Consider the following 27,997-nt stretch of genomic DNA (forward strand, 5'->3'; position numbering starts at 1 on the left):
CCTTTCCTAAGAGGTCTGTAGGGGGCGTGCATAAGCGCACCAATCGTGCCTACTGTCCCTGTCCTATTGTTTTTTATTTTTCTTATAAGTATCTATCTCATGTATTCAAAACTATATTTATTCTTATACCTGTATCTTGTAAGTGATTGACAAATCAAATAAATACTAATATACTTTCAAGTTTTAACACATTATTACTCTCTAGCCAACTATGATGAGAACTATGAAGCAGAATCCAGATCCTTCTTTTTTTTTTTTAATTTGATGAGATGATTATTTCAGGTTAGCAGTTCAGTAATAATTACTTTTAGCAAGTTTGTCTGAATTTCTAAAGACTGCATTTCCATGCACAAATTATCTTTTGTTAAAGCTCACTCCATTTTGAAAGCTGATCTTAAGCAATCAGAAGAGAGCATGGTTTAATTTGTAGGACTGAATTGTGCTGATCTGTAATACAGGTAGTCCTTCACTTATAACCATTCATTTAGTGACTGTTCGAAGTTACGACGACACTGAAAAAAGGGATTTATGACAGTTTTTCAAACTTACGACCATCGCAACAACCCCATGGTCACATGATCAAAATTCAGATAGTAATTGGTTCAAATATATGGCGGTTGCAGTGTCCGGAGGTCATGTGATTACCTTTTGCAACTTTCTGATAAGCAAAGTCAATGAGGAAGCCAGATTCACTTCACAACTGTAGAAATTCATTTAACAACTGTGGCAAGAAAGATCATAACATGGGGCAATGCTCACTTAACTGTCTTGCTTAGCCACATAAATTTTAGGCTCAATTGTGGTCGTAAGTCGAGGACTACCTGCATGTGGATCAGAGGTGTTGTTCAGCAGGTTCTGACCAGCTCTGGAGAACCGGTAGGGGAAATTTTTAGTAGTTCGGAGAACAGGCAAATGCTACCTCTGACTGGCCCCGCCCCCATCTATTCTCTGCCTCCCGAGTTCCAGCTGATTGGCTGGGTCTTCTTTGGTTGCCCTGCACAGGAGAATGGAGCTGGAAAGCAGGTTAGTGGGGTGGGAAGGGAATGGGGATTTTACAGTATCCTTCCCCTGCCATGCCCACAAAGCCATGCCACGCCCACCAAGCCACACCCACAGAAGCAGTAGTAAAAATATTTGAATCTCACCACTGATGTGGATGCTATGTGCTGTGGCTTTTAGTAGCACATACACATGCAGAGTTACTATATAAACCCTTACATTTACATTTCGAAGTTTAATATGCTGTTCTCCAATATTCTCTAGATGTGTTGAATTACAGCTCCTAAAATTCTCAGCAGCTGGAAATTCTCGGAGTTATTTTACCCTAGGAAATTTTAGTCTAGCACATCTTGTACACACCAGATTGGGGAAAGCTAGTTTAGCAGCACATAACTGATAAGAATACTATATAAGACCCATTTATTTAATGACTGTGAAAGGGAATAGCTCAGAGGAAGCAACATTTTCAACTATCCACTAAAGCTCATAATTGCTTACTTTAATTTCAGGAACAGTTATCCTTAATTCAGGGTTCTTTTCCAGCATCTTCAGAATCAGATCTTTTAGTTCCTCACTGGTCTTGATCCTTGTGGAAGCAAATATAAAATATTTGTTTAGGATAGTTTTTTTTTTAACCTTAGCATCTTTTAAAATATGTGGGCTTCAACTCCCAGTTATAAACCACAGCTTATCAACCTTACTCCTTGTCCAAGCACCACTGTTTACATTTCAAAATCCTATAGTAGATGAGGCTTTGCATCAGAGGTGGTATTCAGCAGGTTCTAACTAGCTCTGGAGAACCAGTAGCGGAAATTTTGAGTAGTTCAGCAAACCAGCAAATAGTTCAGAGAACCAGCACCTCTGACTGCCCCCCCATCTATTCTCTGCCTCCCGAGCCCCAACTTATTGGTTGGGTCTTCTTTGGTTGTGCTGCACAGGAGAACGGAGCTGGAAAGCAGGTTAGTGGAATGGGGAGGGAATGGGATTTTGCAGTAACCTTCCCCTGCCATGCCCACCAAGCCATACCACCCACAGAATCGATAGTAAAAAAATGTGAATCCCACCACCGCTTTGCATGTAATCTCTTCCCCTCCCCACATCTTGCCATTTCAACTGGAGTGGAACATGAACCAGCTTGCTTTCCAACAGGTGCGGAATTCTAATACAGGTAGTCCTTGATTTACGACAAGTAAGCCCAAAATTTCTGTTGCTAAGTCTGACAGCTGTTGTGAATTTTGCCCGTTAACCTTTCTTGCCACAGTTATTAAGTGAATCATTGCAGTTGTTAAGTTAGTATCATAGTTGTTAAGTGAATCTGGCTTCCCCATTGACTTTGCTGGTCAGAAGCTTGCAAAAGGTGATCAGATGACCCCAGGACAGTACAACCCGTCATAAATGCATGCCGGTTGCCAAGCATCTGAATTCTGATCATGTGGCCATGGGGGGGGGTTGTAAGTGTGATGGCCGTAAGTCACTTGTTTCAGTTCTGTTATAACTTTGAACGGTCACTAAATGAACTGTTGCAAGTTGAGGACTACCGGTATGAGTATATTCTTCCCTAAAAAAAGACAAAAATGGGTTGAGGTATCCCCTCAAAAGCCGCGGTGGCACAGTGGATAGAACGCAGATTAGAGTGCCTTACTGCAGGCTACTTCTGCTGACTGCTGGCTGACTGCAATTAGGCAGTTCGAATCTCACTAGGCTCAAGGTTTACTCAGCCTTCCATCCTTCCGAGGTGGCTAAAATGAGGACCCAGATTGTTGGGGGCAATAGGCTGACTCTGTAAACTGCTTAGAGAGGGCTGTAAAGCAGTGTGAAGTGGTATATAAGTCTAAGTGTTATTGCTTACATAGGAAAGGACCAGTGGTGGGATTCAATTTTTTTTTACTACTGGTTCTGTGGGCGTGGCTTGGTGGGCGTGGCTTGGTGGGCATGGCAGGAGAAGGTTACTGCAAAATCCCATTCCCTACCACCCTACTAACCTGCTTTCCAGCTCCATTCTCCTGAGCAGGGCAACCAAAGAAGACCCAGCCGATCAGCTGGGACTTGGGAGGCAGAGAATAGATGGGGGCGGAGCCAGTCAGAGGTGGTATTTGCCGGTCCTCCAAACTACCCAACATTTCTGCTACCGGTTCTCCAGAACTGGTCAGAACCTTCTGAATACCATCTCTCCCAAACAGGACTCTCCCAAACAGCTTTCTGCCATCCCCACCCCACCCCAAAAGTGACTAGGAATTATGAAAGTTGTAGTCCAACATATCTGGTCCACAACACCAGGCTGGGGAAGGCTGCTTCAATTAACCAATAACAGAACGTAGAAATCCAGGAAGTGAGCCAGCAAGAGAGAGTAGCAAGGCAGAGATGTAGCAGCTGGTCAAGGATCTTCCAATATTCCATCTCTGCCAGTAAAGGCCAAACTGATGTCAGGAATGGAATCTTCTCCCACTTTTTGCGGATTCACTAGACGGACTCTGTTACTATTTAGGGTTTTCTTCCCCCCCGCCCCCCGGAAACTAGGAGTCTTGTGTCTTTTCCCCTCCCAAAATTAGGTTCAGAAATTTTGCCAGACTCATTATGTCCCTAGTAACTGATTGTGTTGTTGTAATCCTTTATTATTTTATCATAACCACTTTGAAAGCGGCTGTTATTGCGCAAAAAAAAACCCCAGCCCATAAATTTAAGCATAAACATGGATGAGTTCCTCTAGCGCTCTGTTGTTTATCAAAGATAACTGGGCAGAGGGAAGGAAGGGGGAGGTGATGGAAGAATGAAGAACATGACCCTATTTGTGGGCGATATTTCTATAAACCAGGAATCCAAAGCTACTGAATTCTGCTGATGGTTTCTATTTGAGCTGGCTTCAGTTCAGACATCAATCATGGCTTGCATTGAGCTAAGTAAGCTTTTTGATTTGGGGGTTTGTAGTTATGCATCTGTAAGGTTGTCGATCTGTAAGGCTGGAGCCCCAGGTAGAAACATGCTATGGACAGAACTTACTGGATCCAATTGGAGTTCTAAGGGCACATCTTAGATATTAGCAGTGCCAAATGGGAGTTTTATTTTGGTTCCTTTGTTCTAAGATATCCCCCAATCCAATGATGATTTTTGTAATTCAATTAGGATTATTATGTGCTACCCGAACCATCAGACAACTAAGACAACAGATTGGTTACACATATTAATGGAACTGGCAAGCTATATTTTTACAAAACCAGAGCTAGTTTAGTCTAGAGGTTAAGGCACCAGGTTAGAAAGCAGGAGACCATGAGTACAAGTTCTGCTTTAACCATGAGAGCCAGCTACTTAGTCATTTTCTTTTTAGCCTAACCCATCTCACAGGATTATTGTTGTGGGAAAAATAGGAAGAAACTGTATTGGATATATTGAAAACTGAGTTATTTGTAAAAATAACAAAGATGGGATATACAGTAAATTAATAAACACTTAACCCAATCCATTAAGGACCTAATGGCTGCATCCACATACCATGCTAAGCTTTGTTGGTTTTAATTTTGTTTGGTTAGTTATTTATTGACTCATTGATAGTGGCTTAGTGTGTTATGAGTTTTCTGAGGCTAGCCTAGGACTTTATCTCTGTTCCACTCGCTAGATAGGAAGAATATACTTCCACCAATTATCTTGGCTAGTCTATAGGACATAAGTGACCTGGGAGAATTTATTTGAACTCTGCCTCATGATAGGATAACCTTGATCCAATTAAGCCAAAAAGTTCAATCATTGGTTCATCTACTGCCAGATCATTAAAATGTCTCTCCAAGGTTTCCTCTGATCTTCTTCTAGGCAAACACATTCTCTGTCGCTGAGCTAAAGCATACACAGAGATTAGCATGGTAAGACAGGCTGATCTATGCAGTTGCATAGAATTTAGGTGATATAAAAGAGCAGGAATGCTTAGCTTTACAACATATTTTGTTATATTTTGCAGCTAAGGGGGAGAAATGCTTATGAGATTCTAAGTCTCATGTACTAAAAATATTTTGATCAGCTTCCTTGGGGTAGAAGATTATCAAACAGGATTACTTTTTGAGCCAAATTGTTAACGTTTTAAGAATAACAGAGTTGGAACGGATCTCAGAGATCCTCTAGTCCAACCCCTGCTCCAGCAGGAGCCCCTATACCATTCTGGACAAATCGTTGTCCAATCTCTTCTTGAAAATCTCCACCGAGGAAGCACTCACAACTTCTGAAAAAAAGCCATGCCAGTCCGGAAACTTCTCCTTATGTGTAAGTTGGATTTCTCCTTGATAATTTCCCACCTACTGCTTCTCCCTCTCCTTCCCCCTCCCTCCCTCCCCCACTCTGTCTCTTGTATGGATTGAGTAGAAAGTGATATGATAACAGATAATCAGAGTTGGAAGGGACCTTATAGGTCATCTAGTCCAATCCCCCCGCCAAGCGGAGACCCTACACCATTTCTGACAAATGGCAGTCCAATCTCTTCTTGAAAGCCTCCAGTGATGGCACTCCCACAACTTCCGAGGGCAACTTCTGTTCCATTGGTTGATTGTTCTCACTGTCAGAAAGTTTCTCCTTATTTCCAGGTTAAATCTCTCCTTGTTCAGTTTCCATCCATTATTCCTTGTCTGGCCTACAGGCGCTTTAGAAAATACTTTGACCCCTTCCTCTCTGTGGCAGCCCCTTAAATATTTGAAGACTGCTATCTTGTATCCCCTGGTCCTTCTCTTTACTAGACTAGCCAAGTCCAGTTCCTGTAACCGTTCTTCATATGCCTTAGTCTCCAGTCCCCTAATCATCGTGGTTGCTCTTCTCTGCACTTTTTCTAGAGTCTCAACATCTTTTTTATAATGTGGTGACCAAAACTGGATGCAGTATGGCAAAACATTTCCAACTTCCAAACAGCACCAAGTCCATAGAAAATCTGAGGTGCAACCAATTCTGTGGCTTCTTAATTTAAGGTTCTCTTTCCTCCATCATTTTTCTAGTTCTTTCTTACTTAATTGGCTTCATTTAAATACAGAATCCGTAGACTATCCCCTTTGTCTTTCTAGTACATTAATGAGCAAAAAAACCTTTTAGGAAAGACTAGATCACAGAGTGGTAGGTATGTCACACAGCGAGAGTTAATGCTGCAGGAGATAGTGAAGAGAAGGACAAGGTTCATCAGTGGAAAAAAAAATACAATCAGCTCATTAAAACTTAAATCTCTTGTTATGGAGGCAGATAAGAAGTGGCACTCAGAAGCTGACTAATAAACCCAAATATGTGATAGTGTGGGGAGAAGGTGGGCAAAATGCCTAAAATATGGTAAATGGCAAACTTGATGCTGGAGAAGCCTACACATTATTTCCCCCCTACATTTGAGAACTCCTTAATTATCCATGTTTAGGTGCTCTTATTTATGGAATTCTACCTACGCACAGTATGGACCTACTATCTCTTTGGAGAAGTCCACAGTGCTGACAAAGATGGATGGAAAGAGAAAAAGAGGATGACCAGTAACAAGTGGTTGGATTCAGTCACCTATTTATCAGTAGGTACATGGCTGGAAGACGGTTTAGGTCAGATTGGGGAGAGATTCTAGAGAAGATCTAGCTCATTAATTGTTAAGGAACAACATGGATGCAATCATAATCAGTCGTCCATGGTGGTGTCAGGCAAGTTTCAAGCTTAAAGAGGTACCATCTTAAAATTAAAAACAACAGGGAAGGAACTTTCGAACAGTTGATAAAAATTAAGTATGCTCCCTGGCTAGCAAACGTAGCAAAAGATTGAGAGGAATAAAATGGAGTCTCTTGGAGGAGGACATGGCTGGCCAGCTGATACAATGAAAATAGATTACTATATAGGTTTATCATTGTGCTGCAAATGTTGTATTAAAATTATATTAAAGAGACTCTAGGTAGAATCTATATGAAATAATATAGATATTATGATAGCAGTGTTCCAACATCTCAGGGGCTGCCACAAAGAAGAGGGAGTCAAGCTATTATCCAAAGCACCTGAGGGCAGGACAAGAAGCAATAGGTGGAAACTAATCAAGGAGAGAAGCAACCTAGAACTAAGGAGACATTTCCCGACAGTTAGAACAATTAATCAGTGGAACAACTTGCCTCCAGAAGTTATAAATGCTCCAACACTGGAGGCTTTTATGAAGAGATTGGGCAACCATTCGTCTGAAGTGGTGTAAAGTTTCTTGCCTAGGCAGGCGGTTGGACTAGAAGACCACCAAGGTCCCTTCTAGCTCTGTTATTCTGTTAAACATTTGTGTCATGACGGGTGCCCATGCTATTAGGTTAGAAGGTTAGGCTAGCGCTTTGTTGAAGGTTTTTGTGTGTGTGACTATAAGGTGTTATTTATTCAGAGTGTCATGGATTATTGTTTTAATTGCTAAATTTTAATCTTTGTATTTCACCCAGACTCAGTGTTGCAAGATGGGTGGCGATATAAATTATTTAAGTACACATAAACCATATGGCAGATGCCTCTGCCATAAAAGTTAAAATAAGAACTAAATATTTAACTGAATTAATAAAATGGTCAACATCTGGACCTCTAGCTGGCCTAGTTAAAAGCATTTTGTGAATGTAACAAATCAGATTCTTCACTCTTTCCTTATTGTCAGACTGGCCACAACCTAAGCCTCAAAATAAAAAAAAATCCTTAACTCCGTTTGTTTGAGAAATATATATTCGTTAGAGTTCAAGTATATTGTATATTGCATAGCCAGAACCAAAAATTGCATGCCAAAATCCCTAAGTTCTATTTCCCCCCTTAACTGAACCTCATTGCCCACCCCACTACAACCAATAAAGTAATTATTTTCCATATCTCTGAGGTCCTACTTCTGAATACTTGCATTCCCCATTTATTTATTTCATTTATATTGATGCCCATCTCTTTGAGCTCTGGGCAGTGAACACAGTTAAAACATCAGAATAACAAGAAAAATCAGTTTTGAAATACACGAAAAAAAGGAAAGCAAATCTTATGGGGCTGTAACTAATACTATAGGTAATTATTCCTATTTTTAAGACTGGTCATACAGGCAAAAAATATCATTCAGACAAGTGATAGAGGAGCCAAGGTTTTACACTGTATTTGGAAAAAATACAGGAGCTATGGCAAATACAGAAAGCATCCCCCTCACTCTGAATAGACTTCCTGGTGATGCTATGAGATGATGAACTTATTAGAATGAAGACAATACTTGTTGCCCCACATTGGATTCTTCAAGAAAGCAGAAAGAGAAGGTGTTCTAGAAGTCTAATTATTCCTTTTGGAAGGATGGTTGCACTTTTCCCACGTTTCTGCACGGATGCTCTGAAATTTGCCAAACCACCCCCTGCTTCAGAATATGCATGAATCTAACAATCGTTTTCCAGCCTACTGTATTATAATGATCACCCACACAGGCGGTTAAGAGTGCTAATAGTGGTTGTGGGGGAGGATGGCAGAGCACCCTTAGCTTTAAATGGTTTATGATATCAGTTAATAACTCAAAGTATGTGTGTGTGTGTGTGTACGTACACACAGACACACACAGACATAGACACACACACACATATATATCTTTAATGGCTTTTCATGGGAACATTCTTTCACACACTATACTCCGCCCCCACCCTCCTCCCCCCCATCCTCCTTAAAATGGTATGATATCATTTTTATATTTCAATTAGAAATAAAGGATTTAATTAATGGAAGTAGCTCAGAAATTCTTTGCTGCTGTGGTAGAGTGCCAAATGGAAAGAGTTATATAACTTTTGGCATCTCATCCACAACACGAATCTGTGGAGTGGAAACTTCCTACAAAAGCTTTTAGAAGTACGCAGTGCACCGTACATGATAATGTGCACAAGTAAATTTAGGGTTCACAATTAGGAGCAGGATTTCAGTTGCTAAGCAATATGGTCATAAAGCGAATCACCATATGACTGGACCTGATTGCACAACCATTTTTACTGTGGTCATTCAGCGATGCACACAGTCGTTAAGGGAATCCGGCTACCCAATTGTCTTTGCTCTTTGGAAGATGACTGGGAAGGTTGCAAATCATAGGACTGCAAGATGCTGCAATCATTGTAAATGCAAACCAGTTGCCAGGAGCCTGCATTGCAATCGTGTGACTGTTGGGATGGTACGACAGTTGTAATTTTTTTAGAATAGAATAGAATAGAATAGAATAGAATAGAATAGAATAGAATAGAATAGAATAGAATAGAATAGAATGGAATGGAATGGGATGGGATGGGATGGGATGGGATGGGATGGAATGGGATGGGATGGAATGGAATGGAATGGAATAGAATAGAATAGAATAGAATAGAATAGAATAGAATAGAATAGAATAGAATAGAATAGAATAGAATAGAATTCTTTATTGGCCAAGTGTGACTGGACACACAAGGAATTTATCTTGGTGCAAATGCTCTCAGTGTACATAAAAGAAAAGGTACATTTGTCAAGAGTCAAGAATCATCAAGGACAACACTTAATAATAGTCATAGGTACAATAAGCAATCAAATCACACTAGGAAACAGTCAATATAAATCTTAAGGATACAAGTGGCAAAGTTACAGTCATGCAGTCACAAGTGGGAGGGGATGGATGATAAGGAGTGATGAGAAGATTAATAGTAAACTTTGAGGATGGGCCATGTTATTTTTTAACTTTGACTTATTGTTTAACGAATGGTCATACATCAAGGACTACCTGAATGATGCAGGTTTATCCATAGATAACAAAAATGCGACTGGCATTCAACAAATACAGATAATGTTGTATTCAACAATATTCTCCCAATTGTTCTGAAAGGACCTCCCCCAATCCTGAACAATAGATTTGGGCAAAGGGGGCAGAGTTATTGGGGGTGAGAGAGGAAAATCAATTAAAATTGTGTATCTTATCATTGTGCTAATGAATGTCTTTATTGCATCAAAGAGCTTTCTATCAGCAGAGACACCACACAGGGTAACACCCACTGCCTTCTTTGATAATTAAAAAGGTTATACATGTTCCTGATTGTAACCTAAGTGTGTGTCAGCACAATGCACAAATCTCCTAGTTGGTGGGAAGTTGGCATGCTTTGCTTGCAAGGTAATCTTTAATTAAAGATTCTAGAACAGCATAAGCTTGCTTTGATTTAAAATGCTTGTCTTTACCATTAGCAAAGAATGCTGTACGTGCTAGAGGTGCAACTAAGATTGATGAATAAAACCAGGATTTTTCAAACGTGACAATTTTAAGTTACGTAGACTTCAACTTCCCCAGTCAGCATTCCACAGATCTTAAAGTTCCCAAGTTTGACAAACTATCAGGTGTGAAAGATAAGTGCCACAATTTAAATTCCAATGAAACTGATGTACTGCTCCTGCCTATACACAGGAATCTAATCAACTAATGGTCAGCACTATTTTGGCATTTGATTAGGGTTATTGTAATTCAAGGGGGTTGGACTTAAGACTGTTTGTCAGAATGTAGAGATTCCAGGCTGATTCCTCTTTTGAACCTGCTCCTACAAAGACATTGATCTAATCCAAACATTTTTTTTAAATGTATACGTAACTGCTACATGGAAGCTTTGACTGATCAAATTCAAAATGGATTGTGGAGATTAATTCTACGTAACCCATTTGGTGACCACCATAGCATATGGAAAATTGCTACTAGGAATACAAGAGGAGTAAATGATGAAGGATTGAATCAACAAATAAAAGAAAGAATGGAGTTCTGAATTCATGTGGTTTGATTTTGTTGAATATAGCTAATGAATAGATGCAAATGATGATGCAGATTTAATTATTAATGAAAGAGCTAAAGGGTTAAAATGTACACCAGAAAGTTGGGAGAAAATGTGCAACATTCTTGGGAAAAAGTCCATTTCAAATAAATTGTTTAAGTATATTCACATATAAACATAGCAAATGGAAGCACATAAATATAAAATGAAATGAAAGATTGGGGAATATTAGTCAGCAATACAAAGGTGATAAGACATACTATTATCTGACAAGTTCAAGAATGGATACTGAAAAAAAAATGAACATAAAAAGAAGTAAAATAGAGTGAAAGTAGTATATTTGCAGGAAGAGGAAATAGAATTCTTGCATAAAAATAGTAAAAGATACAGTCATCTTCTAACACAGGGGTGGGCAAACTTTTTGGCTCGGGGGCCGCATTGACTTTTAAAATTTGACAGACGGGCCGGGTCAGCACAAGATTTTTTGGGAATTGCCCCCCACCCTTCCCCCTTCTCCTCCTTCCCCTCCCCTCGGAGGCCCCTGAGTCAGGAGTTGCTACCGCCGGCGCGGCTCCGCGGCTCCAGTCCCGCGTTGCCTCAGGAAGGAAAGGCAAAAAGGAAGAGCCACAGCGGCGCTTTGCAACGGCAGCAGCGGCTCCTGGTTTTGCCTTTCCCTTCCCGAGGCAACGCAGGACTGGAGCCGCGTGGAGCTGCACCAGCGGTAGCAACTCCTGACAGCCCCAGCCGGATACCTGAGCGGAGCCCGGGCGGTGCGAGCGGAGGCCGCTGAGCGGCAGGAAAAGGGAGCTGGGCCAGCCACAGACCAGCCTCCGTGCAACACGCCGCCCGGCCCCGGCAAGGGAAAGCAGCAGGCACTCCCGGGCGCGCGGCAGGGGTCTCTTTGGCCGGCCCGATTTTTTTCAGACCGAATATCATGCCTGGCGCCCGCGAGTTAAAACGAAGCCAAAGTTGCTGGGAAGTTGCTCGGGTGCTGGGAGCAGGCTTTTAAAGTGCCGCCCGAGCAGGACCGCCGAGCCGGGAAACGGGGCACCAAGGCAGGGCAAGGCTCCACCAGCAGCGGCCTAGCTTTAGGTGGCTCCAAGCAGCCCGCCCGCCCGCCGGGTGGAACCCTTCCCGCTCCTCGGCGGGAAGACGCTCCAGCCTGCAAGCTTTGCCTTTGCAAAGTTTAAGCCTGGAAGCCCCGGAAAAAAAGGGGGGGATCGGCGGGGACTCACCTTCGGAGAGGTCGCACTCGAAGGTGATTTCGAACTCCCAGCCGAGGCCTTTGCAAATTTCTTTTCTTTCCTACCCCTAGATCGCTCCACACTGTTTTGCAGCTTTGGGGGCCACGCGGCACAGGGCAATACGCCATACCCAGCGATTTTTTTTCAGGGGCAGGCCAGATTGGACAGACCAATGGCAGTGATTTTTTTTCAGGGGCGGGCCACATTGGACAGACCAACGGGCCGGATGTGGCCCCCGGGCCGTAGTTTGCCCACCCCTGTTCTAACAGAATGAATAAAACTGAATTAAAAAAAAGAAAATATGGAACCTGCATTGAACAGTAGAAAGAATAACGTAATTGAATATCATAGAACTGTATGGAATAATGACAAATAGGAAAAATAATGTTTGGTGGAACTATGAAATAAAAGAAGTACTGCAGTTAGTGATGAAAAAATGCGTACAGAAGGATTATTGCGAAATGAGAATGAGAGAAATAAACTTTATAATGCCTATGCAGAAAAATGGCAACTTCAAAGATTGAAATCAAAAAGCAGGATAAAGTTTAATTAAATTAAATTAATTAAATTAATTAAAATGTACCACAATCTTGAAATAAGATTTAGGGAAGTGAATGAAGAGGGCTAAACAAGGTCTCTTCAGCAGAGTGAGTGGGATTAAAAATAAAAGTGATGGAATAATTTTGTGTGAAATTGAAGTGACAGAATGCTGAACGAGTGTCTTATAGAACTGCATGGGAATGACAGTGATGCATCCAAGAACAGAATTTGAGAAAATACTGTATTATCCATGTTAGCACCCAAGAAAAAAGTGATGAAAAGAAAGTCATAATGCTGTGAAAAATATTGAAAAGTGTTAAGCTTTCAGGTGTAGATGTTGTAATTGGAGAAAATATTAATACTGTTTGCTTATACAGCTAGTCCTCCATTTACAAGCATTCATTTAGTGGCCATTCGAAGTCCAACGGCACTGGAAAGAGTGACTTATGAGCAGTTTTCACACTTATGACCATAGCAACATCCCCATGGTCATGTGATCAAACTTGGGTGCTTGGCAACTGGCACGTATTTTTTGACAATTGCCACATCGTGGGATCACGTGTAACCTTCCCTGCTGGCTTTCAACAAGCAAAGTCAATGGGGGAAGTCAGACTCGTTTAATGACCACATGATTCATTTAACAATTGCAGTGATTTGCTTAACAACTGTAACAAAAAAAGGTCCAAAGTGGGGCAAAGCTCACTTAATAACTGCCTTACTTAGCAATGGAAATTTTGGGTTCAATTCTGGTCGTAAATTGAGGACTATCTGGAGTGTGGCTCTGCAACTTGTTTAATAAGCATATGTGAAAACTACATTCATCCCTAAATAAAGGTAGCAAGAGCAAAGAGAAAAACTGCAGAGGAAATAGTTGATCAAACGTATCTAGAAAATTCCAATCAAAAATTTAAGAAAGGTGAAAATAGCACTAGCAATAGCACTTAGACTTAGATACTGCTTCACAGTGCTTTACAGCCCTCTCTAAGTGGTTTACAAAGTTAGCCTATTGCCCTCAACAGTCTGGGTCCTTATTTTACCCACCTTGGAAGGATGGAAGGCTGAGTCAACCTTGAGCCTGGTGGTATCTGCCAAATTACAGTCAGCCAGCAGTCAGCAGAAGTAGCCTGCAGTACTGCATTTAGCCACTGAGCCACCATAGCTCATATGGAGAAGCTAAAGTGCCAAAGGGGAATTTAGAATTCAAGCAAACAAGCACTTGCCACATGAACACCCCCAGATCTAACAACTGTTGATAAGAAAGACCAAAAAAAAAAAAAAGGCTAGATAGTGGACGTAGTAGTACCTGGAGATAGAAGAGAAAGAATGGGAGAAGATCAGAGAATACAGGTAGTCCTCGAGTTACAACCACAATTGAGCCCAACATTTATGTTGTTAAGTGAAACATTTGTTAAGTGTGTTTACCCCATTTTATGAGTTTCCTTGCCACAGTTGTTAAGTGAATCATTGCATCTGTTAAGTTAGTATCCCGGTTGTTAAGTGAATCTGGATTCCTCCATTGACTTTGCTTGTCAGAAGGACGCAAAAGCTGATCACATGACCCCGGGACACTGCAGCCATCATAAATATGAACCAGTTGACAAACATCTGGATTTTGATCATGTGACCATGGGGATGCTGCCATGCTCTTAAGAGTGAAAAATGGTCATAAGTCACTTTTTTTCAGGGCCATTGTAACTTTGAACTTTCACTAAAATGAACTGTTGTAAATTGAGGACTACCTGTACAAAGACCTGCAAATAGAAGTAGAATGATTGTGGCAAAAGAAAGCCAAGATAGCACCAATAGTAATAACTGCCTTGGGTGCAATCTCGAAACATCTGGAGCATTGACTGGGCATTGACAAAATCACCCTCAGTCAATGACAAAAGTAGCTTTACTTGGAACAACTTATATCCTGTAATGACACATTTAATTATTAAACAACATTTGCCAATCCCAGGTTTTTGGGAAAGAAGAGTGTAAGAAAAGGATGGGTGAAGTCCCCTTGCTTGTTCAATGTACTTAAATATAGCAATACACCCCCTTATACATGTATTTCAGAGGTGGTATTCAGCAGGTTCTGACCAGTTCTGGAGAACCGGTAGTGGAAGTTTTGAGTAGTTCAGAGAACCAGCAAATATCACCTCTGACTGACATCTATTCTCTGCCTCCCGAGTCCCAGCTGATCGTCTGGGTCTTCTTTTGTTTCCCTGCACAGGAGAATGGAGCTGGAAAGCAGGCTAGTGGGATGGGGAGGGAATGGAGATTTTGCAGTAACCTTCCGCTGCCAAGCTGACCAAGCCACGCCCACCAAGCCATGCCACGCCCACCAAACCACGCCCACAGAACTGGTAGTAAAAATTTTTTTGAATCCCACCACTGATGTACATATAAGGAAGGTGTATTGCTATATTTAAATACATTGAACAATCAAGGGGACATTACATGTACATGTATTTATAAGGAAGTATGTTAGTTGGAAATGTAAATGTTTACATACTTTTGTATGCTGGTGATGCCATGATTGACAAAACATATTAATTGCAGGGAATGTTAGATAGATTGTATGATGTCACAGGGAATACCGATCTGAAAATTAATGCATCTAAGACCAAGGTAGTTGCATTTGACTGGGAAAATTGAGTTAATGAATACAAGTAGTATGCATTCATTAACTCAACTAAGTAAATATGCTGAGTAGAGCAAGTAGGTGTGTTTCTGTACCTGGGCAGAGGGTTTATTCAAAATGGAAAAATGGATGGAGAAATGTTAAGTCATACAATGTGTGTATAAATGTATTATTTGTTTGTTTGTTTGTTTGTTTTGTTCATTCATCCATCCATCTATCCATCCATCCATGAAGAGAAGTGAAAAATATTGTGTAGAATGGCTGCTTTTCCTTACTTCATTATATGGACCTGAGAGTTTTATATAACAGAAAGAAAGTGGAACACAAATGCCTGGAGTATTTAAAAGTGGAGCAAAATGAAAACAGGCAAAATCAAGAGAGAATGGGTACTAAATAAATGTCAATAAATACAAAGGTGACTGACCTCTAGCAAAGGTTAAGAGAATAATTGAGATGATTTGGTGTGTGAGAGAAATAATCACAAAATCTCAAAACCAGTATATAACAGAAGGGACAAAAGGAAAGGAGAAATACATTTCTGACTGCAAATTATTTCATCCTCAAAAAGAAGGAGTTTAATGAGACATCCTTTCCAGGCTGTCATTGAACAATATGAGAATAACTGGGAAAATACTCCTTAAATACCAGCACACAGTATCTATTACAATGTGGGAAATGAAGCAGCCATGATTTATAAAGTAGCTGGAGAAAGTGAGACAAGAAAACAAAGGAAAGAAGGTTACATCGCAGTAATTATAGTAAATCTCTGCTAATGGAGCTAACTGGAGACTACTAGGGTGATGTCTTCAATCTGATGGGATTACAACTCCTCAGATCTTCAGCAGTCTACCTGGGGGATACTCCCTTAGCCCATATTTCATGGATTCAATCCCTGTTTTCATCCATTGCTGCTCCAGATGTTACCCAATGGCAAAAAGACAGGCACACTTGTTGTTTTATTGTCATGATTACCATCAGTTTGGAATGGGCAAGACTAGCTGTTCAAATGACTCCTGTTGAGAAATTCTGATTGCAGTAGTCAACTATACAAGTCTACTTACTCTTCTGGAAACTCCACGGGCTTGTTTTTGATCTTATTGTGAAGTGCCAGGATGAATTCATCTATGAAGGGACACTGAAAAACAAATCATTTTTCCATTCTTTTTGGCCTATAGAAAACCTTACACTGACAGTAACAGTTAAGGCTTAGGTCCTAAACAGCTTTTTTTAGAACTGATGGTTGTGGTATTTGAACTCATATACCAATATTCTTATGATTCATAGTCATTTTAATGTGTTATATTATTTTTGTTTTTCACTTATACTGTAATGGAAGCTATTTGCATTTCAATTAAAATAACTAATGATCAGTGAATATATGCATTACTGAACAATCCATGCCTCATTGAGTTATTGTTTCAGAGGTATTTCCTTACTTAAACAAAGGAGCAGAATGACCAAGGGTGGGCAAAAAGCAGTGAGAGAAGAAGCAAGTTTTGATTTCCTGCCAGCTTCCCCACTGAGTTTCTTTGGGAATCTGGTATTTCCCTTCCTTCCCTTCCCCTCCCCTCCCTTCCCTTAGCAATACTTAACAAGGTGCTTCAATCCAATATATTGGTGCAAATTTTAGTATGTCTTGTTGGGTGAAAGACACAATAGAAAGACCTAAAACAGATGATTTAACTCTTAACACCCTCCTACAAAAAAGTAGCCCACATTTACAGACTCCTTACCTTCCCATATACAAAACAAAAGAGAGTGATACCCATTGCCCAGACATCTAGAGCCTGAAAGAAAAAGAAACATTTATTTAATGTATTTATCTTATGTTTTAACATTTTTTACTTCTCATTTTTTTCATGGTCTGGTACTATATGCTGGTTTGAGGATTTTGCCTTTCTTGGGAATTTTTTTTCTAAAGGTTTTTTTATTTGTTTGTTTGTACTTCTGCTAACCTTGGAGTTTCCCTGAGATGTGATGATAATACCTTCTTACATGAGGACAATGCCATTTTTGGCTGGATAAGTATTAGTCCTCATAAGCTGAACATCAGAACTAAAGGTAAGGATTTGGAGGTCTGATACCGAACATAGAAGATGGATATGTTCATACGGCTTCTGAAACGTTCACAACTTTCTCATGAAAATCAAGAGAAATGAAGTCTTATATAAATAATAACGTAGGGCTGGAGTGTCCAACTTGGTAACTTTAAGACCTGTGGACTTCAACTCAAAGAATTCCCCAGCCAGACATGCTGTTGGACGTCTCTGATGTAGGGCGAACAGTAAAGTGAAGAATATATTGTTATTGGGTTAGGAATACATATTTCTGATGATTTTAATGTGTTTATGCTGTAAGCTGTCCAGAGTTGCCTTGAAATGAGATCGCCAACAAATAAATGTAATTAATAATAATCATACTCTCTCCAATTGAATGTGCATGCTAAAGCAATATCGAAAAACAAGGATTCTACCTTTCCACTGAAGCTCTTTCCAGAATCTGAAATAGTTTCAGGGGCCATGAAGGCTGGGGTCCCAGCAGTGCTGGAGAGCTGGGCATCACTGCCTTCAAACTGATTGCTCACTCCAAAATCAGCAATTTTGACATGTCCATCATCCCCCAAGAGCAAGTTTGATGGTTTGATGTCTCGATGAATGATCTTCTGATAATGCACTGGAAAGGCAAAAAAGAAAACATGGTATCCAATGGTGGCTAAAGGAGCAACCACTTCCATTCCAATGGTGTCCAATGGTGTCTAAAGCAGGGGTCCCCAACCACCGGTCCGCGGACCGGTACCGGTCCGTGGAACAAATCCTACCGGGCCGCTGGTTTGCTGGGCGCCGCCATCTTGTTTTGATGAAAAAGTGCTTCCGGTGAGCTCACCGGAAGCACTTTTTCATCAAAACAAGATGGCGGCGCCCAGCTGATGCCGGTACCAGGCCGCGGCATAAAAAAGGTTGGGGACCACTGGTCTAAAGGACTAACTACTTCCATTCAACATTATCTTATAAGAATTCCAAATAGGATGGTTGCTGTCTAAAAATCTTCTTTGCTGATTGTCTGTCTCTCTTGACCTTGGATTTCCAAATTTTCTAACTGTCAGCATTCCAGTGAACCACCATTCTGATCAGTAACTCTGAGATAAATATAATCTCAAAAGTACGTTTATTAGAATAGCACCTGGCACATCTGTGGAATTTCTAAACTAAAAGTTTCCCAGACTTCCCACAATGTCCCAAACTACAAACCATCCCCTTTTCTCTCATCATCACATCACATGAACCAATCCCAAGTAAGTTCCTTTTGTTTCTCTATGACCCTGAACTAACAAAAAAAAATCTATTTTGTCTACTTAGAGCTATTCAATAAAAATCACCCCCCTCCCACTTTCTCAAACTATGTGGCAGCGATGAATGAGGATTCTAAAGCTGACACTAACAACAAAGATGGCTTCATAGGCTCTAAGAAAAGTCAAAACTGTTGTAGGACAATATATCCATTAAATCAGCTCAGGTGCCACAAACTACCAGTGGCAAATATAGTTTTACATCTCTCCAGAACTTTCCACTATGAAGAACCACCCAATTCAAGGGCAACTTTGAGTAACTACATGCATTATTCATGATATTTTCTTGGCAAAATGCAACTTTTTAAAAAAACAGTAATTTCTCAATTTATCCTACACTTCTGGGATTTCCTGATGGTTTCTCACCCTATTTAGCTTTAAAAAAAAATCAACTAAGGTTAGTTGGGCACTGCCATCTAGTCATCAATAGGGAAGGTGGTATAGGGCAAGATAGCCTGTTTTCAGTTACAGTTTTATGGAAGGGGCTTCCAATAATTAAATTAGAATTAGATTCAGTATCAGATGTTATGGGCTGCAAAATCGACCACTTGGTTCCTGGGCAATTTATTTTAAAAATCAACAAAATTCTCTCAAAATTGTTTCCACTATGGCCACATTCTTCACTGTTGTTTCTGCTTATGATCATTCAACAATAATATATGCATGTATTATTTTTTGTAAAATATATATTGCTTTTCTAAGACTTGCCAAAACAAGATATACACTGAGGCACTCCATAGAAGGGAATACGTTAAAATTAATTTTTTATCCGATTTATATCTTTCCTTTCCCTTGGTAGAACATCACAAAAATGCAACAATATTTTTAATAAGTTAGAAACAAGGTAATTTAAATCAACTTAAACTTTACAAATATCAAAATCATTGACATTTTAAAACCTAACTGAGGAGATAAGACCTAATTGTTGTTGTAAAAGCAAACAGAGTGAAAGTCTGAGCACAGATCCCAAGGGAGTAGACTATATTTAAAATTAGAGATGTGCAAAACTCCTCACTTCATTCAGAACATTGTAAACCATTTTTAATTTGAAATATTAAATTCTGGAAGACCACCAAGTCCTCTTCAGAACTATCAGATTGATGAGGTCTAGAAGGAAAATGTTCCATTCTAGGAACAGTCACTTTTTGCCATTACATATAAACATCTAAAAATATTCTTTGTAAAGACCAACGGCATTGGAAGACAAAGGTTGAGAAAGACCAGTTGTCAGCTTTGAAATTCAGCTGCCACATTTTTTTAGAGAGTTAGAGGAGTTGAAAAGTTCAAGGTTATTCTGTGTGTCGTATTAAGAATTTCCAGTTGCAGTTAATTGGTTCTCATGATTTATGAAGTGTAGAAGTGGGAGGAGAGAAGGGAGGAGAGAAGGTGGGTTCTGTGTAACACACGAAAAAACTTTCACTTGGGAAATTGCTTTTGACATGCCAGATCTGTTCCTAATAAATCAACTGGAGAGATAATGTCTCGGAGTGATTGATATCATGGATACTTTCTGGATGCTTGACACCAATATAAAAAGTTGCCTTAACATGTCAACACTAGACCCCATGGATACTTTCTGGATGCTTGACACCAGTATAAAAAGTTGCCTTAACATGTCAACATTAGGCCCTGGCAAACAAGGGGAAGTTATTTAATTGGACTGCTGTCTCCACGACATCCATGAAAATTCACAATCTATAACAGAGACAGTAGGATCTGTCTGTGGTTCAGATAAAGCTCCAAAGACAGGAAGAGGTTTCTGTGACTGGAGATGTTATTTATAAAGGACATGAAGCTTGGTGGATTTTTGAAATGCCAGTGATAGCATTCATTGATGACACCTTGAGGTCAACTATAGCTATATTTAAATAAAGTTCCACTCTCAATTATAACAACAGTTCTGATCCTGTCTCTTGGGAACTTTCAGATTCTGATCAATTAGAACAGTATTTCCCAGTCTTAGGCATTTTAAGATGTGTGGACCTCACCGTCCAGAATACCCCAGCCAGCATTCAACTCCCAGCATTCTGGGAGTTCAAGTCCATACATCTTAAAATGACTGTCAGCCCTGGATCCATCTTTGGACAGACTTAACAGGGCTGCCATAGCGGGGGATGGGCGAGCTGTGGGAATTGGGAGAGTAGCGAAGGGAGTATAGTCACAACAACGTTCTTTCACATGAGATCAAGGAAGGGCTGCTGGCACCTGGAGGGGAGTGGTCGAAATTTGGCAGCAGCGGAGACAGGAGATTGATTGGGCCATGTGATGTGAATGTCACTGGACAGGGCAGGGTGTGAGTTTTAGTGTGGGTGGGGGAAAACACGGGATTTCAGATTCAGGTTTTCCCCAGATGTGCCAATATGACTTCTCTAATAAAATCATACTTTGATGGACTTTGTCTCGGAGTTCTGAATTGCAATGAGGAGTTACTTGGAACGCTGACAATGACTAAGATGGCGAAACATTGCATTAGAAAATAGAGTAAGCTCAGTATAATGGGCTAATTGGAGGAAGGTTGTCTATTATTCTGGAATATCCATCAAATCTCAAAGTACATCATTGCATCATAGATATTAAGAGGTTGGACAACCATTTGTCGGAAAAGGTATAGGGTTTCTTATTTATTTTATTTATTTATTTGATTTGCCAATTGTTTACAAGATAATAAGTATAAATGTATACATAGTTGTGAATACATGAAATGGGTACATATAAGAAAAATAAAAGAAGAATAAGAGAAACAATAGGACAGGGACGGTAGGCACGTTGGTGCGCTTATGCACGACCCCTACAGACCTCTTAGGAAAGGGGTGAGGTCAATAGTAGACAGTCTAAGGTTAAAGTTTTTGGGGTTTGGGGAAGAAACTACAGAGTCGGGTAGAGTATTCCAGACATTGACCACTCTATTGCTGAAGTCATATTTCCTGCAATCAAGTTTGGTGCGGTTAACCTTGAGTTTGTATCTATTGTGTGCTCTTGTGTTGTTATGGTTTCAGCTGAAGTATTCATTGACAGGTAGGACATTGCAATGTATGATTTTATATACTATACTTAGATCCGACCGATGGCGGCATAGTTCTAGGTTTTCTAGGTCTAGAATTTCGAGTCTGGTGGCATAAGGTATTCTGCAATGAGTAGAGGAGTGGAGAACTCTTCTTGTGAAATATTTCTGGACTTTCTCAACTGTGTTAATATCAGATACGTAATGTGGGTTCCAGACTGATGAGCTGTATTCGAGTATTGGTCGAGCAAATGTTTTGTATGCTCTAGTTAGTAGTGTGATATTACCAGAGAAGAAGCTACATAGGATTAGATTAACAACTCTTAACGCCTTTTTGGCTATGTAGTTACAGTGGGCTCTAGCACTTAGATAATTAGATATGAGTATTCCAAGGTCCTTGACAAAGTTTGGATCCTCAGCAAGGTCTTGACTATTTCTCTTGTATTTTATTTTCTGATTTTTTCTGCCAATATGTAAGACAGAGCATTTATTTGTTGAGATTTGAAGTTACCATTTGTTTGAACATTCTGATACATAGTCAAGGTCTTTTTGAAGGGTAGCAGTATTGTCTGTGGTATTGAACAGCTTTACATCATCAGTGAAGAGAACTCAGTTGCTCTTAATGTGATCACAGAGGTCATTTATGTAGAGTATGAAGAGAGTTGGTCCTGAAACACTGCCTTGGGGGACACCACTGTTGACAGGTACAGAATTTGATAGGACGCTCCCAATTTTGACCATTTGTTGTCTGTTTGACAGGAATGCTTCTATCCAGTTATGCAGGTGTCCAGAGACACCGTAAGATTTTAGTTTTAGGAATAGTTTGTCATGTACCACTGAATCAAAGGCTTTACAGAAGTCTATGTAGATTGCGTCTATTGCAGTTATAATTGGGGATTACGTTGTTGTGATGATTTTTGTGTGGACGTATGTTGAGACAAAAGTCAATCATGTTGTGGTCACTGTTGGAAAAAGGTTCTTTAATTTGTATTCCATAAATTGAATTCAAACTATTGCAGAAGATGAGACCGAGGCAGTTGTTAAGTCTAGTGTTGTTGGTTACTAGTTGTTCTAGTCCCAGATTTGTTACTGCATTGTAGAAGGTTGCATTTGTGGGTTCAGTTGTACATTCGTTAAGGGTCCAGTTAATAGGAGGTAGATTGAAGTCACCAAGAAAGATAAAAGCGTGTGGGCATGATGCTGCCCATGTTAGTCCTTCAATTTCCACTATTCATTTAGCAACATTTCAAAGTTACGATATTGAAAAAAAATGTATAAGCATTGTCACATTTGTTGTAAAATAGAATAGAGTAACAGAGTTGGAAGGGACCTTGGAGGTCTTCTAGTCCAACCCCCTGCCTAGGCAGGAAACCCTACACCACTTCAGACAAATGGTTATCCAACATCTTTTTAAAAACCTGCAGTCTTGGAGCATTCACAACTTCTAGAGGCAAGTTGTTCCACTGATTAATTGTTCTGTCAGGAAATTTCTCCTTAGTTCTAAGTTGCTCCTCTCCTTGATTAGTTTGCACCCATTAGTTTCCACCCACCAAAAATCAAATCAAATTTTAATAGTCTTTTCCAGATTCAGATTCAGCATATTTGCCTATTATGAGGGAAAGGGTGGCAAAAATTCAGATTGAAATTTTATCCATTGTACCTAATAGAGTTCATAAAAGGAAGGTTTTATTTTGCCTTTTCTATCTCATTTTCTGCAATTCTATTTCAAATACTAAGGCCATTTCGTTGAGCACAGAGGAGGTTGTTTTGTTTTATTCTATTTTCAATCACTCTTACGACAACTATGAGCAATTAAATTACTGTTGTTCACTGCAATAAAATGTTTTATTTATTGAATCCTTGCTACTCAGCCTACTGAATTATACCAACATTGACATATTGACTGAAATTCTGATGGAAGTTTAAAGAATAGGAGGTTTGCTTAGATTATAGGTCCACCCTGTTTCCATAATGGTTCAATACATTTCTGGAATTCAACAAAGAATGAAGAAAAGGCAAGACAATATTACCTTGCAAAAACTTAAAGGCATTTTATCACAAAACAGTCTCAAAGGGTTTCTGCACCGTACATCAGTGCAATTTCATATATGTCTAATCACCACCAAATTTAATAACAAGCTTTCAAGTGAGAATGCCCCAAATTCAACCAGTGAAGGAGGATTGAGAGAGGTAGGCCATTTGATTAATCTATTTCTCTTCAAATGACTGTTAAGGTTCATGAATTGCTAATTATTTCTTTTTTCTTTTTGGCAAGTTTCATTTTGTACAGGGTGGAAACTAAGACAGCATTTGCTTTAGAAAACCATTACTCTGTGGTTTTTGGCACCATGGATGCAAAAGGATCTGAAATTCTTCCTCCTTGCAGCAAAAACTTCCAAATCTGTATGTGATCTGCATCTCTAGTAACCAGAAATATTGCTGCAGTAGCTGGACTGCAGTGACTATGACTTTTTGAGGATGGGATGGATGTCTGCACATTCCTTTTTAGGTATTTAAAATCGAAGTCTATGTTTGAAACTAAAAAAAATTACAGGATCAAAAAAGGTATTCACCATTAGTGTCACCTCGAAGGAGTTCAACACCCTATGGAAATTAGAACCAACCACAAGAATGTAGAACACGTACAAATTTCTCATAGATTCATATAATACCAGGCAAGATGGGTGTGAGTCTTTCTCCTTTTCACTTTTAAAGCTCTTAGATTCCTAACTCACAAAATAATCAGGCAGATGCTTTGCTCTGGAACCCAGAATTCTGCTTATCTATGATCCTACTCCTACCTCCATTCTTCACCCAGAAAACTGCCCACACCAACATCTGGCTTACCTTGTGAGACTCATGGGGTCAGAAATGAGACTGCTTCCCTAGCAGATAAAATCCATAATCAACAAAAATAGGTGTCAACTCATAAAACATTTTGTATACATGTTTTATAGTTGACAACAGAAAGAAGGGGGGAGTTTCAAAGAGCAGGCAACAGTGTAAAATCGAAAGTACATTCCATTCATATTTTCTTCAAAGACTGATTAGATGGCTGAAGCTTCTGCCATGAAAAAATCTAATTGGAGAGCATGATTGATGACTCTTGGCTACAGACGTTTTTTCGTTGGATGATACACCCCGAGGGGTGGGGGGAAAAGCAGGATCAAGGGTGACAATGAATTATGTATCTCAGAGTTGGTTATACCCAGGTTAGTGCCGGATATAGAATGTTACCTTCAAATAATTCCTCTTTAGTTTTGGGAGTGTGGCTTGAGGCTCATGATTTAATTGGAGTAACTGCCAGAACCTGACAATAGGAACCAAGTATGTGGGCTTGGAAGATGATCCCTAGGATCCCCCAATCTCACTCTTTCTTTTCTTGGGAATGAAAACTTCATCACAGTGAATATCTGACTAACTAGCTGTGTGTTCCCTGAGGGAAGACATCTTCACACTCTGGTGTGAGAGCCAGCCAGCTGGAGTACTTAAAACTACCCATCTCCAATGTCAAGATGTATTGCTGTGCTTGATGTGAAGCCTAACAACTACTTTTGTGAAGCCTAACAACTGTTTCTTTCTGTTTGAGCAAAGACATAAAATTAGACTTGCTAAAACAGGCAAAATAGAAGATAAATGAATATCTACTGAAAGGGCACTGGGTGATCTGTAGAAGATGGCTGAGATTTTTAATTATTTGAGAATAGCTATAACACAAAATCTCCATTCTCCATCTCCCATCCATACAGATGTTGAAATAGAAATAATAAATATCTTCAAACTTGTATATCTTTGAACCTCTCAAGTCCCCAGAGAAGAGCAATTCTATTATTTATTGCAGAAAAAGTTTACATTGGAGTCTGTGCCATAACCAAGGCCCTGCGGGATTTTTAAAAGCAAGACAGAAATAAAGAATAGCAATTGTCTTCCCTGATCACCTTTCTTTTCTAACCCAATTTTTTCATTGAAAATCAACAGAAAGAAATCAATCTATGCCCACTCCAGGGAGGACACAAATACCAAAGATTTTTTTTAAAAAAGAATCAAACACAGGTAAACATAAAACAATTTAATTGCTATAGAACAATTACTTAAGGGTAAATATTGTTACACAAAATAAATTTATATAAAATATCCACATGATCCTCCAATTATTTAAGTTTCTTGTAAGAGTCCAGGGATGAGACTTTGCTTAAAATTCTGTCCTCTTAACAGAGTTGTTCTAAGAACATAGTGTGAAGGAGATGAAATATTGATTCAGAATAAACTTCACACTGGGTTGGCCAGATGCATTTTGAATGTTTCCTCAGTGATCTCAAAGTCTTCTCATCAAAATACTGCCAGTAATGCAATCATTGCTGTCAGGACTAGATCACTGAAGGTCAGAAGGCAAGGTATTCACTCTCTGGACTCACAATTCTCAAAGAAACCATGGAATGTCCCACTGTTGCTACGTCCCACTCCTTTCCACTTTTCAATGTTTAGAGGGTTGACATCAAGGAAGAAAAAACACCTGGCTCAGTGGCTTCCAGGAGACACTTGCATGTGCTCAAAACAAGTATAGGCTACCCTAGGGTGCAAAAATGTAAACAGGTGACCTCATATGATCAACCACAATCACCATGGTTTATGCAGCTCACCTCACCTCCCAAACAACATTCATTTCATATAATGCAACTTATGAAACCTTCTTTCCAAATGGCCCTGCCCATTGTGGAGAATCAGCTTCTAACTACAGTATATCAGGTTTGTGAGCCTTGGAAATCTACATCCCTGGATCACTGACATGATAGACACACACACAGACAGACAAAGACAAGACCAGGCAGATGGATATGACACTCTACAACATGGCTTTTTGTGTCAACATGCTTTTGCCTCATAGCAAACTCCCTACCATTTGAGGAGGGGGGAAGAGAGAAATGTGTTACCAGTAGAGGAGAATGTGTTTCAATTATATTAGCACATTGCACTGTCTGCCAAAGCTGCTGCTAAACTGCATTAAATTGGATTAATGGAGAAATCTCCTGCAGTTCAAGGACAAAATGCAACCTCAAAGGACTGCTGCTTCACTTTACTATCAGCTTCATGTCATGGAGCAGAGAAATTATTTAGCACCTATCAGAAGAAATCTGCAGAAGAAAGTAACTGAGGTGAGTTGGGGGATAGTATCTGAGAGAGATTCTTTTTCTCAGAAAGACACCAAGGCCAATTTGTGTTAGATCCATAGAAATATAAAGAGAAGGGACCATGAACTGAGAACGCTATACGGTGCTGCATAATCAGACTATTGCTCCTATCTAGTTCAGTGCTGCCCACTAGGCTTACCCTGGTCTGGTGGCCCTCAAGTTGTGCTGGACTGCAACCTGCTTCATCGCCAATAAGCATGGCCGAATTCAGTGCTGGGAAGGGATGGTGAGAGTGGTAGACCTCCTGACATAGGCCCAGCAAGGGAAAAAAAATTATCAGCCCAATTCTGGAGATTGAACCTGAAACCTTTTGCAATGGAAAGCATATGTTCTTTCTTTAAACTGAGAATAAGCAACCTTATGGGGCCTGGGAAGCATCCCTTTTCGATGGTTGTCTTTTGGTTCTGAAACAATCTCCCCCAGACAGGTCAAGGTCAAGGTTTCTTCAGTCCAGTTCCTGTGTCCGATTCTAGGGGCAGTGCTCATCTCCTGTGATGACCCAGGGTGGGATACAAAATAAACACAGTCACAAAAAACAGGTGAAGCCCCTTTTATTCTTTCGCTTTGCTTCCAAGCTCCAAATATCTTTGACTGGAGACCAAAAGCTCTCATACAAGCAGTATGAGGAAATGCCGGAGGAAATGCAGGAGGAAATGCCGTTCAAATTATAAAGAGTAAAAAACAACACAAAACCAGGCAAGATAGAGGCTGGAAGACATCCACCGATATCAGAACACACACTGGGAAGGATGCCAAACTCAGAGACGAACAATAAACTAGAGATATTTCCACACTTTGTTTCCAGCACTCGCCAGTACGCATGTCTGTCCTCCTATTCAGTTGTCACAGCTGCAGCCCATAAAGAAGATCAAGGCCCACTCCTCCCCAGTAGACCACGTCTCTCCCTTATCCTCTCCTCCCTGTGTGCCCTAGGATGGAGAGGGGATGGGCCTGGGTCCTCCTCTGACTGCCCAGCCGGCCTCTGCCCTTCCCCAGCCTCTTCCACAACCTCCGAAGCCACATTTCCACTCCCTGTCTGCTGCTCCTCCTCTCCCTCAGAGTCAGTCTCCACCAGGGATATGACATCTCCATTTCTTAGCATTGTCCAAAAGATGCTTCAGTGGTCGTGTGAACAACATGGCAAAAGCACACAGAACAATATTACTTTCCCACCAAAATGGTACTTATTTACAGTATTTACTCACATTTGCAAGCTTTTGAACAGCTAGGTGAGCAGAGCTGGGGCAAGTAATGGGAGTTCACCTCATTGCACAACACCCAGGTCTTGAACCCAAGCTGACAAGCTTAGCATCTTTAACTGCTGAGC

At 40.1% G+C, this 27,997-nt stretch overlaps 1 protein-coding gene across 2 annotated transcripts in view; it reads right to left on the minus strand.

The window, feature by feature from the left end:
• The window catches only part of CAMKK1 (calcium/calmodulin dependent protein kinase kinase 1), a 141,777-nt gene that overhangs the window by 14,915 nt on the left and 98,865 nt on the right, over positions 1–27,997 (minus strand). For both annotated transcript variants that reach the window (XM_087957834.1, XM_026672430.2), the window contains exons 10-13: positions 17,608–17,807; positions 16,868–16,921; positions 16,196–16,269; positions 1,498–1,585 (exon numbers count right to left, since the gene is read on the minus strand). In XM_087957834.1, coding sequence (XP_087813960.1) covers positions 1,498–1,585; positions 16,196–16,269; positions 16,868–16,921; positions 17,608–17,807 — 416 coding nt within the window. The remainder of the gene's footprint in view (positions 1–1,497; positions 1,586–16,195; positions 16,270–16,867; positions 16,922–17,607; positions 17,808–27,997) is intronic.

Source organism: Notechis scutatus, chromosome 1, assembly GCF_049901735.1.
Source record: "Notechis scutatus isolate UNSWTSFEM ecotype Mainland chromosome 1, rNotScu1.2, whole genome shotgun sequence".
Lineage (NCBI taxonomy): Eukaryota > Metazoa > Chordata > Lepidosauria > Squamata > Elapidae > Notechis > Notechis scutatus.